This window comes from Ixodes scapularis, unplaced genomic scaffold, assembly GCF_016920785.2.
Source record: "Ixodes scapularis isolate PalLabHiFi unplaced genomic scaffold, ASM1692078v2 ptg001212l_1___fragment_1__unscaffolded, whole genome shotgun sequence".
NCBI classification, from domain to species: domain Eukaryota; kingdom Metazoa; phylum Arthropoda; class Arachnida; order Ixodida; family Ixodidae; genus Ixodes; species Ixodes scapularis.
In genome coordinates, this window is record NW_024610117.1 from 74,980 (window position 1) to 87,222 (window position 12,243).

Consider the following 12,243-nt stretch of genomic DNA (forward strand, 5'->3'; position numbering starts at 1 on the left):
CTCCTGGGGCACACACTTGGAGAAGGAGTTTGCGAAAAATCCGACGGCGTGATTGGCCGACGCCGCACTTGCCCTTGGCGGCGGCCAATCAGAGTCGCCTGATTTCTCGACCACTTTTTCGCCAAGTGACCAGATTAGGTCCCCCGGTGTCCTTCCATCGCGGCAATCATATTCCTATGTTGCCATTTAATGGGATAAAAAAACACTTTGACTTAATTAAATATGACAATCAGCAAAATAAACATGTAACGTATATGCAACGATACTTTCCATTTTTCCAGCTGTTACAGAAACGAGTTACGTTTCCACAGTTGGAACTTGTAACGGTAACGCGTTCCAAAAAAACAGAAGGAACGAGGAACGAGGTTTCGTTCCTTTTTTTGAGGAACGTGTACAGCACTGCCCGGAAAACACGGTACCAAAAAAGCTTGGCAGGGACACTTGATGTTAGATTACTAACTAAGGCCAAGATATACGTGGTATATATGCAAGCTGTAGTGACCAAAAGACATGTCTAAGTCGCCAACACGAAGTACGGCGCTAGTACATTTCCTTTACAAAAATACACACAAACAAAACTTCTAGTCTAAATCACTCGTTCTTGTTGCTTTATTTCCGTTTACCACTTCTTTTTTTTCTGCCTTTTCTTGGTTTTTTTTGTTGTTTTTTACGAATTTGCGTTTACTGCTTTGGCCTTTAACTACCACGGAGAAAGAAATAAGAAGTGACAGAGGTCCTTCGTTGCGCAATCAACCTCTTAGCGAGATCTGTCCATGCACTCTCCGAGATCCGTGAAGGCTTGCTCGAGGGCGTCCTTGAACTTGGAAATGTTCTTCTCGGGAAATGATTTGCCGCAACTCAGGCCGAAAGTGAAAGAATCTGGTCGGATGTTGTACGTGACCATGTAGACATCAGGAAGTGGAGGATCGTCCAAAGTAGTGCCGTCGCATTGAAGATTCACCTTGGTGAAAAGTGGAGAAAGCAGACAGGCTGGTCGAGTCACGCGTTTTCAAAACCTGGCCAGATAGAGATCTACAAAACCAATTCCCGAATGCATATTTGGAGAAGCTTGTGAAGTAAGTTAACGGGCGAGCTGCGTCACTTTGGCGCGTTTTCCTGTACCTCGCACCGCCTGAATTTACGGAGCGAGAAAGGGCACGAGGTTAAGGTAAACGTACCTCAATTATTTACGCGCCAGCCTTTACCAAGCTCCCAGGTTTGGTTACCGGATATGCGTAAGCAAATCCGTGAGTCGAATAAAGCCTTGCGCGTGAAGTACTGAGGCGCGTTTACCTAAGCTTTGGCCCCTCCCCGTTTTTTTTTTTTTTTTTTTTTTGTAAACCATGCAATGTCACGTCCATGATGGCGCGACGGAGTACGAAAATTGGCTTGTTGACTTACTGCACAAGGCTTAGAGCGCAGCTCTTGGGGCATCCGCTCCCGCATGTACTGTCGTCAGCGTAACCGTGCCGATGTCAATTTCCCCACCAAATTTGTCGGGAAAAAGTGCGTCACGTATCCTCAACACTAATTAAGACTCCGGGTTAAATTTACCGGGAAAACTATGTCACCTAATTTTGTGTGAAGCAAACTCTAGAGAAATTCAGTTTCTCCGGAACATTTACCGGAAGAATTGGAGCGACATGACCTCAACACCAATTAAGTGTCCCCGTGAAATAAAGCGGTAAGAGGCGTCGCCGTCGGTGTAACCGCGGCCCCAATCAGGGCCTCTCGCCGCCCTCAAACAGGGCCCCCACTATACTATACTCTCTTTCTCTATACCCTTTCTTTCTTTTTTCGAATACGCTTCCCAGATTTGCAGCACACCGCTCACGGTGCGGTGCGGGTGGCAAATGCTAGGGAGTGCAGATCATTCGTCGTCTTGGCCTATTCAGGGTCGCATCTGGCGACTTCGGAGGATGTTCAAGCTGAACGGTCCCTTTTTGTTCATGGGCGTTGTCGTAGAATGGCAAGAACCAAACGCGACGCCGCAGGAGGAGTCTTTTATAATACCTTTGTAACATGAGGGCGTTTTCCCCGCGTCTCATCCGCGTCGCCTTTTTCCTGCGTCGTGGCGCGTCGCCTAAAGGGGTATCCAAACAGGACACTACAAAACGCACGACTCCGACAAATCGTGAAAATTGAAGCGGACGCTCCTATAGAAGCGTTCGCTTCAATTTTCACGATTTGTCGGAGCCGTGCGTTTTGTAGTGTCCTGTTTGGACACCCCTTAAGGTGACCGGCAACAAACCGACGCGCGTGAGGCACCGATGTCTGTGTCGTCAATATCTCGGTGCGTCGTCGCCGGAAGTGGCTTCCCAGGAAGATACCTATAAGCTCCTTGCACTGACGTCACATCGCATACTTTTGAACACCAAGTAAAAGGAGGAAAGGGAAGCTGCTTTTGTAAGAATTTTGAGTGACAGGTTAATATTCTATAATCTTCTGGGAGGAGAATAGCGATGCCTATGTAAATCCGGGAGGCACAGAGGAGGAAACTGATAAGAGGGGAGCTCCCTCTTCCCCTCTTCTCTGGTGGTCATCAGAAATGACGTCATCTGCAAGCCACGTATACGTGCCCTGCACATGATGTCATTTCCGATGCCCTCCAGAGAAAAGGGGAAGAAAGATGTTTCTTGTTTCCCTTTTTTGATGCTTCCCCTTTTTTCAGCTTCCTTCTTTGCGCCTCCCGGATAAGCACAGGCGTCGCTACTCCCCCCCCCCCCCCAGAACATTATAGAAGATTAACCTCTCACTCAAAATTCTTACAAAAACAACTTCCCTCTACTTCTTTTACATGGTGTTGAAAAGTATGCAATGTGACGTCAGTGCAAGGAGCCTATTAGAATCGCACGTGACGCCCAGGCGCGCCCTCTCCCACATCCGAATCAGTCATCTCGCAGAAGATGCAGCAAGGTACAAAAGCCTTACAGCAGCTGTGCATGGGCGCCGCCATAATCGACCTTCACTTTTTGTTTACCAGTATTTTTTTTTTACTTCACTCTTTCATTATTGCAGCAGGATATATTAATGTCATTTAAGATTGTAGTATGTTCCCCTCACCAGCATTTACCTTTCTGGAGGCTCGTCAGCGCCCACTTCAGTGGCTCCGCATGTCGATAAGACAAAAGAAGTTCAGCAATGGCTGCTGTAATCTGGCGCTTGCGTAAACATCTATACAATTGTTTCAGTATAAATAGTTCATTTTCCTGAGCGTGAAATCAAAACACGAAATATTTAACCTCTAAATATCGTTCTTTGTTCGGAACTGATATCCTGTAACTAGGTGATGTTCGATTGTTGCTCGATGTTTTAGGGCTACTCGACCAGGCGATACTGCGCGGCCCTAGACCGACGTGGGCGCCGATTAAGTGCGTGAAAAACGCTCGCATAAAGTAGGATCAGCCTATTCGTAAAGAACTTCTCGTAAATTTTATTTCTTGTATTATGGTGGGCATATCACATTAATTACACAAACACTTCTGCAGACGTGTTCGAAGCCTGCACATCTGTGAAGAAAACATGCTTCGGACAAACTTGAGGAATGTCAGCGGATGATGTCGTCATCATGTGAGCATTGAACAACGTGCATATTCTTTGGTGGAACATCATAGTGGCTGTGGCTCACGATGAACGCGATTTTATAGCTCGGAATGTTCTTTCCCAAAGACCCCTTAATCCCCGTTCCTAGCGGGGTTAGGTATTTCCCTAATGTAATTACCTGGGATCATTGACGTTACGTGACTTGGCGTAACGTGGCTTATAGGCCAATTCAGATTTCCGGCTAAATTTAGTGGAAAAAATTACATCCTATGACATAAGTATAAATTTAGTTATTTCGCGAAAGTTAATGGCTAAACAACCCGCTAATAGCTTTTAAACAAATCTAAAGGATCGCTTCTTGCGTACTGCATTCTTTGCCTTTTAAGGGTCCTCTCTGTTAACGTGTGTCAAGACTTAAAATAGCTGATGCACGCGTCGCGCGTCGCGGTATTGTTCACAGTCCTACTGACAAGTCGGGATATTTGTTTAAGTGTGCCAAACTGGCTAATTAAAACAATTTGTTTATCAAACATTTTACTATGTTAATTTGTGTGCAAACACCCTAATACAGAAGTTAGAGAGCTAGTTGAGAACGACCACATCATGCCGTTCTATAACGGTTATTCACAAGGGGTGAAATTCCTCCTTTTGCTCTCCGCGATGGGCATTACGCGATAGTTCAACATCAAGATTTTGCGCCGAGCTCAAGTAGACATCCCAGGCGGGTGGGGGAGCATTTTGCTCGAAGCTGCACAAACGCATTCCGCCTTGGCGTGCGACCTCTTTGCAATTGGCGGTGGTTTGCTCGCGTGTAGAGCAACTTTAGAGATTTTGCGCAGTGAGATGCCGGCGGTGTCATCGGGGTCGCCAAACTTGTGGTGGCTTCCGCTGCTGCGCTCGAAAGAATACTCGATATTGATCAATGCCTTCCTCAAGTCGCTCGCCGTACAACTGTTTTTTTTTTATTCTACGTCCTTTGAGTTTCCTTTACCGATTGAAGAAACATCTTTCTTTTAGCAGGAAGCAGTTCATCGTTTCCTGCCTGTTGGAGCCCTGCTGCCATAATCGCCTATGGCCGATTCATATACACCTCCACTTCTTTATTTTCGACAGCGACCATCGTTAGTGCAAAAGCGATTTTTATAAGGCATTTCTCGTTTCCAATTAACACATACGAATCATACAAGATATGTAAGAGCATCTGGAAATTACATAAGAACTATATAAGAAACTGATAAGAAAATTCTCACAAGTTCCTTACATGGTTCTTATATGTTCTATATATTATATAGTTCTTCTATAGTTCTTATAGGTTTCTTATGTTTTATTATATATCTTTTATGATTCATATGTGTTTATTGGACATAGATATTTATAATACAAATGAGATTTTTTAATTGGGGCCGAGCCCTGTTTTCGAGAGTGCGACCCCCAAATGCGTCTGATAACACTGATATTCCTCTGGGCTCCTGCCGATCGTGTAAATGACGTAGTCGAAGATTGAGTCCCGCTGGCTTTGCGGATCACTTTGCGGATCACGGATCACGGGTGCCTCGCCGAAAGCACACTATAAAAAAACGACGTGAAAAATACGTGCACCTGCGCCATCAAACGATACGCTGCAGCCTCGTTTTTTAGATGAGTCTCCATTGTCATCCCCCGCGCAGGTTAGCTCGCCAGCTGCGCAGAGAGCGTGCGCCGTAGCCGCGCATGTGCAGTACATTTGAATTTTTGTTTTTACCTTTGTCGAGTTGCCAGCAGTTTAAGGCGGAAATAACAAGAAGCAGCGACCGAAAGAAAGAAATTGAAAACTGCTCTCGCCGAGAGCCTATTATGGGGCGCTAGGAAGCCACAGGGTATAATTAAAACGCTTCTAAAGGTGAAGTATTGAATAAATATTGAAATATTAAAATATTGAAACATAAAAGCTAAATTTAATAAATAATGGCTAAAATATACACTTGGAGGATTTAAACCAGAAGAAAACTTTCCGTAAATTTGAAATTTTCACTTCCGACCACTCGACCAGCACCCCGATCTTATTTCAAGGTTTTTTATAGATGTATGTGGATCTCTTTCTCAGCTGTCGGCTGCGAGAAAGATTGCCTTATTTTCATTTACTTGACTATTTCCACCAAATATGACAAGGGACCTAAAATAGAACCTTATTTGACGGCCGATACACACTGCTTGCATCGCGGCGAACTAGCCTGGCTTGATGGGCTTACATTATGTTTCGTTACCTGTAGAGAATTCTGTTGTCGCTCACCAAAAGAAAAATAACTATGACTGAGTCTGACTTTTCCTGGTGTGCAGGTATCCTTGGCAGTAAACTCTGCTAAATGAGGATAAATATATAAAATTTTCTTTTAGCGTGATGCATTGTTTTTACCAAGATGAGCCCCGCTATTTGACTCAGGTGAAACAGAAAATAAGCCACCCCTCTGGGTTTACTTTCATTTCTCACAAACCCTATTTCCTGCTTTTTGTGGTCTTATACCTGGCTTTTGTGTGCCTATCCGGACAAAGCATGTGTTAGACTAAGACTGGGTTCTTTCGGATATGTACATGTATTCTTCGCAGCAAATGGCTGCCACTCAGGAACATGAGTTTGTTCTCAGGCACCAAGAGCAAGTATTTTCAAGGTGAAATATTTCCCGTCTAAATAAGTTTTGTGTCCCATTCCTCTTGGATGCCATTTCCTATGTGTAGTAGTCTTGCATAAGTCTTGCTGTCTCTCTTCGGCAAAAGAACACACGAGTTCGTCTAAGAACGGGTTCTTTTTGATACATGCAGCTCTTGGTGGCGAGCACCAGCCAATCAAGGCCAAAAAATTGACCCTTGCCACTCACGGCAAGTATTTTCAAGGTGAGTGATTGATGCCTATCTGGGTTGTGTGTTTCATTACTCGCAGACACTCTATTTCCTTTCTGTATAGTGGTCCTGCGTCAGGATTTTGTGTCTCTGTCCGGCCAGACCATCTGTATTAGACTAAGACTGTTCTTTTTTATCTGCAGGTAATCTTGGCAGCAGGTGGCTGCCAGTCAGTACCACGAGTTTGTTCTCGGCCACCAAGAGCAAGTATTTTCAACGCGAGATATTGTACGCCTATATGGGTTTTGAGTTCCATTCTTCTTGGATGCCACTTCCCAATGGGTAGGGGTCTTGCATTAGTATTTGGGTGCATCTCTCATGCAAAAACGCCCGAGTTCAACTAATACCTAATTCACACGGCAGTATAATGGTATCTTTGGCAAAGGTACTTGTAGTAAAGCGAGCAGCAGATCGTAATCACACGGCGCATAAAAGTCCCTTTCGCTAAGGGAGGTCGTGTGTTAACGCAGCTCGCCAAGCTCCCTTTACAGATACAGGGGGTACTCTCAGATCAAGAAACCCAAAATAAAAATCGAAAATATATAAATATGTCTTGTTTAATGTATTATAACGAATTGACTAAATATAAGTAGTAAATTATGAAATGATTGTTAACACAAATTTAATGAAATAATACATTAACGAGGAACGCATACTCCAGCTTGCAGGTAGCAGCGGCGGCACGTGGAATACAATGAATGCTACGAATGCCAACGCGATGAACCACTTGCGAGCTTTTCTTCGAGGTTGTAGACGAGTCGAGAGATTCTCCCACCGAGAACTTTTATCCTCATCGTTGTCCATTCCTTTCGATGGCGTGACTGGCGTAACCATGAGACTCCGACGTGGTTCGTTTCCGCCGGGCACTAGTTAGCTACTTCAGTGAGAACTCTCCGGGAAAATGGAGCTGCTAAACAGAAAAAGGGCGCCCACCTAGCAATCGAAACTCGTAAACGAAGATGATTTGGGGCTAGTGTGGCCAAACGGGTCGGACGTTTTAAAGCACGACTCATTAGGTGCGCCCTTAGACTTAGCGAAAAATAAAATAAAACGACGCAAAAGCAATCGTGAATAATATTTACATTTTAAATGTGATATTTCACACACAATAATCAAAAGCTGCGCCTCAAACCGATTACGAAGAATAATTGTTTATCACATGCTCATTTCGCGGTTTAGCATTAATGCAATCGACATCAATTCAAAGTACTCCGTTTATTTATCGTGTGATTCAGAACGGCGTTTACTACCGGTACGTTCAGCTAAAGGATCTAACCTAAAGGTACCTTTATGGTGCCGTGCGCATTGGGTATAAGACTGGGTTCTTTCAGATACATTAAGGTCGTCGCAGCAAGCACCAGCCAATCCAGGGCAGAAGTCTTTTCTTTGCTGTTCATGGCAAGTGTTTTAAGGTGAGTTATTGATGCCTATCTGGCTTGTGTGTTTGATTCCTCACAGAAAGTGTATTTCCTCTTTTTATAGTGGTCTTCTGTCAGGCTTTTGGGTGTCTGTACGGCAAAGCATCGGTGTTAGACTGAGACTGAGTTAATCGTAACACCTTAAGGGTGAAATCAGACTAAGTGCGGGTTTCTGATATGCGCAGGTACCTACAACAGAAGGCTGCCGCTGAACAATAGGTAGTTTGCTTTTCCAGCCAAAGTGTTGTTCCTTGAACAAGGTGAGCTAGTCTCTAGGTGAACCCTGCGTGCTCCTCATTTACGAATGAACGACATTAAGTCACAAACTTATTTGAAATATCTGATAAAAGTAGTGACTATTTTCTAAATACGTCGTTAGGCCGCAACACAGTGATATTCATTATATCCGAAGTACAGTTGCTAGTTAACAGTCGCGCACATGCGCAGCTTAATTTACAAATGGCGACTGTGCTCGAGGAATGTACGCTAGAAGAACATCATGCTGTTGTGCGTTTTTTTTTTTTGGTGGTCAAAAGGACTTCTTGCAAAATATGTCTACAAGAAAATGTCTCCTGTTTACAGTGAGAAGTCTTTATCGCGTAAAGTGGTGCACAAACCGGTTGAGAAATTCTCCCAAGGGCGGTCGGTGTTGTTGACGAGAAGCAAACTGGTCGTTCTGTTAAGGTTGTGACAGAAGCAACAGTGCAACGGGTAGAAGAAGTGATTTGAGTCGACAGGAGAGTAACAATAGACAATCTAGCAACTGTAATTGGCTGTTTTCATGGTTTAGCCCACACCATAATGTGTGACCGTCTTTTAACTTCCAGAAAGTGGGCTCACGGTGGGTGTCCAAACAGCTGACAGAGGAATATAGAAAGAATCAAATGGGTCTGCCCATGCAACATCTTTTTTTTGGTATGCCAAAAAAATGCATGAATGTTACTTGGAATGAATCCTGTGTCCATTACTACCAACCCGAAACTAAGCATGCTTCAATGCAATACCCTCAGCTGGAAGGTTATACTTAGTATTGGGATCCTAACAGAAAGTTGCTGCACATCTTCTGAAACGAGCTGAAACTGAATGCTGGGCCATACCGTGAAGTTCTGTTAAAGCGTCGGGCAATCAATTGCAAAAAAAAAACAAAAAAAAAAACGTGCAGGTCTATTTACTGCAGGATTCTTGCGCTATCCCCACAAGGCCAGGCCTCATGCAACCCTATTAACCCGGGAGACAATTGATAAATTTGGGTGTCAACTTCTTGAAGCCCTGACTTGGCCCCAAACGACTATAACTTGTTTGGTACGCTAACACCTCTCCTTGGCGGCAAAAGCTTCGCGACAGATGATGCAGAATGTGAGGTACGCACGTGACTTCTAAGCAGCCCAAAAAATTTAGTGCGAGAGGTTTTTGTGGCACTGGTAAAGAGATGGGATAAGCCTGTCAATGTCGGGGGAATATATGCCGAGAAATAAAGGAAGATTTTTAATCGGAAATCCATACCATTTTTTTCTAAATAGCCTTTTGTGACTTACTGGCTTCCCCTCGCATATTGTGTGTATGTGCGGACTTTGGTTGCACTTTTGAGTACTCTTAAAAGAACCCGTGGTTATGCATACATCTTTCTCCTCCCTGTGTAGGCAACATCTCTATTGTCCCATGGTGGCGAAAAACGAGCTGCAGACGTATTTTAATATATAATAAAGTGGCGAGATAAATTAACCCTTGTTTTTCTCACCCTCTAAGCTTGTTTAAGGAAAAAGCTGCAAAGCCAGAGATTAATTTGAAGATATGTTAATAAACAAATAATTAATCACAGTACTTTACAACTTCTACGCAAAGCAATAAGTCATGAAATGTAATCTATGTATTCAGAGGATTCGCTAGGCTCGTGCGAAGACTTCTGTGTTAAGAGTTTTTTTTTATTTTCATATATGTTGTGAGGATGCACCACTTATAGATGTTAATGTGTTCCAGCCAAGGTCCTGTGGCGCTCTGGAAAACTGCCAGAACAATCATCTCCATAAGCCACCGAGAGCTGTTCCCGGCAGTGAATTCCATGGGAGAATCTGTAAGTGACTGCTGTATTGCTGTATGCTATCTCACTCATTCTAAAGCCCCTGTGCTTGGTATCTGCATATTTCAACCCAGAAGTGTAAGCTGCCTAAAAGCGCACGAAACAATTTGTCAACAGTCAATTGTTGCGCTGTACTTAACATGATCAGTTTTATGTCTTGCATGAAGATTGTTCTATGACTGATGTGTGCAGAGCTCTGTTCAGTGCTTTATACCCCGTGCTTCGAGCCAGATTTTTCTCCGATATATCAAGGATGCTGATGTTACATTACTGGCTACAGTTGCACAGAAGCATTAGTAACTAAAAATTGTTGAGCAGCAAAGTACCAGTTACTTTCAGACTGTCTCGACAAAAACAAAGAATTTGTTATGTTTATCGTGTTTTCAGAAATCCCACTCGAAAGAAATGCTTCGGCATTGTGTCTGGCAGGGTACGGACCAAAAATGTTATTTGCCTGTCAAAGAAGCTTTGGAACTTGTGAATCTTAGCTATTTTTCAGTTCTGGAGATGTGAAATGTGTTAGAGTACCTAGTATGTTTGAAGGCACATAAAGTCCCTAACTCATTTTGCATATCTGCTGCTTGTGAAGCAGAATACTTTCCTGGGTTCAACAGTTGCAAGAGTTCTTCCGCGGCAAATAATATTTCTTGGTTACAGTGCTCTCCCGAAGAGAATATGAGTGACTATTTCTTTGATCATGATAGAATGGCCCGTTCCCTTTGAAAATAGGCTTTCGTTTTCTTCACGAAAGCCGATATTTCCAGGAAGCTCGTTACTCAAGTGTGACGTTGTTTTCACGAGTGTGCTCGTTAATTGAAAAAAACGTAAAGCGTTAAATTGATGCCTTTTTTTACGTATTTTCAGAAAACTACGGAACGTTATTTTAAGGGAAAGTTCGGGTTAATAAAGCTGCCAAGTAATTCATCGTTTTTTTTTTTTTCACGAAAGATGTTTACAATGAATTTCTTGCGTAAATACCCCTAGTAGGTAGCCTTTGCGTGTCTCATTTCTTTAAGCTTTCAGAAAGCTTAAAAATCTTGTTAAATATTAAAAAAAATCATTTCACGTTACTACCTGCAAGCGAACTGCAATTACAAAGCCTTCATGAACATGGACCTTTTTTTTAATGTTGCGCCGTTATTTTTAATTGTTTAAACCAAGAAACAATTATACACACAAAAAAAAACTATTCTTATGGAAACAATTAAACCGCATGTTTTACAACACTTTCTACAACTTTTATAGTGGAGAGTTTGTGCGCACATATTATTTTTGAATAAGGTACCTAATTGGTTTGCGTTAATAAGCGAATTCGGCAAATCGCAAAAAAAAGAGCTTCACTTGCTCAATAGGACTGTGAACAATATCTCGTTAATTTGACACGTACCAGATATTTGGTTTTAAGTCTTGGCACAGGTTAGCTGAAACCCTCTCGAGAACTTTGTAACAAATAATGGCTACTACCAACCTTTCTTATTATTTATGACATAGGTAAGATACGAAAAGGCGACAAAAACGCATTTTGCAACAATCATAGCATACCTGGCTGGCTATCACATGAGGGCGCCAGAAAACCCGGTTTTTAAAGAAAGGATGAATCGGGATACCGTCTTCGAGGCCAATGCTGATCAAGCTATACATCATCCGAGTCACGGCGAGGCCTTCCGCTGCCTGTGCAGAAGACACAACCGAAAACAGTTAGTTAGGCCTTTCAAGTAAGGCAAGCAAACGTGGTGTAGAGAATATACTCTTTTGGCGGTATTTAAAAATTTTCATTGACGAGAAATGTTACCTTCCTCTTAGTACGTGTCTCTAGCATGCGCCCTTTTTTTTCGGAGTGGTAGAAAGCCAGTATGTCAACCAAACGCAACCTGCCCAAGTACACCACGAATGTGAGCATGTACTGTGCATATTCAGAACCGCCCGTCTTGGGAAGTGATTTGACACGTTTTAAATTTATCACTTCAACCATGTAAAAAAACAAATCGTGCACCTTCGGGAAGAGGATACACCGGAACAACAACATTAAAGGCGTTTTACACAATTAGGCTGAGAGTTCTTATAAAGTACTGACAACAATTGTTTTGCCAACGCGTGAGACACCTGAAACATGCGAGTGCTTTACAGAGAAGATTCGAGTCGCACATAGCGCTGTGGCTCCTTCGAGAACGGCTCAATAAAAAAAAACGCGCCGAAGGAGTGAGGAATACAAACGAAATAAACAATTGGAGCTGTTTCCAGCTCATGGACAAAAAAGGAAGCACTTAAACTGTCTCAATTCGCCGAGACAAAGTAAGCAGGACTAATCATGACCTCCTGTATACCCACAAA

General features: G+C 43.0%; 1 protein-coding gene across 1 annotated transcript in view; it reads right to left on the bottom strand.

Moving 5' to 3' along the window:
- Positions 1-723: 723 nt before the first annotated feature.
- The window catches only part of LOC115309644 (carnitine O-acetyltransferase-like), a 62,338-nt gene continuing 50,818 nt past the window's right edge, over positions 724-12,243 (bottom strand). Inside the window, exons 7-8 of the mRNA XM_042288159.1 lie at positions 11,455-11,583; positions 724-961 (exon numbers count right to left, since the gene is read on the bottom strand). Of these exons, the coding sequence (XP_042144093.1) occupies positions 758-961; positions 11,455-11,583 (333 nt within the window). The 3' untranslated portion in view covers positions 724-757. The remainder of the gene's footprint in view (positions 962-11,454; positions 11,584-12,243) is intronic.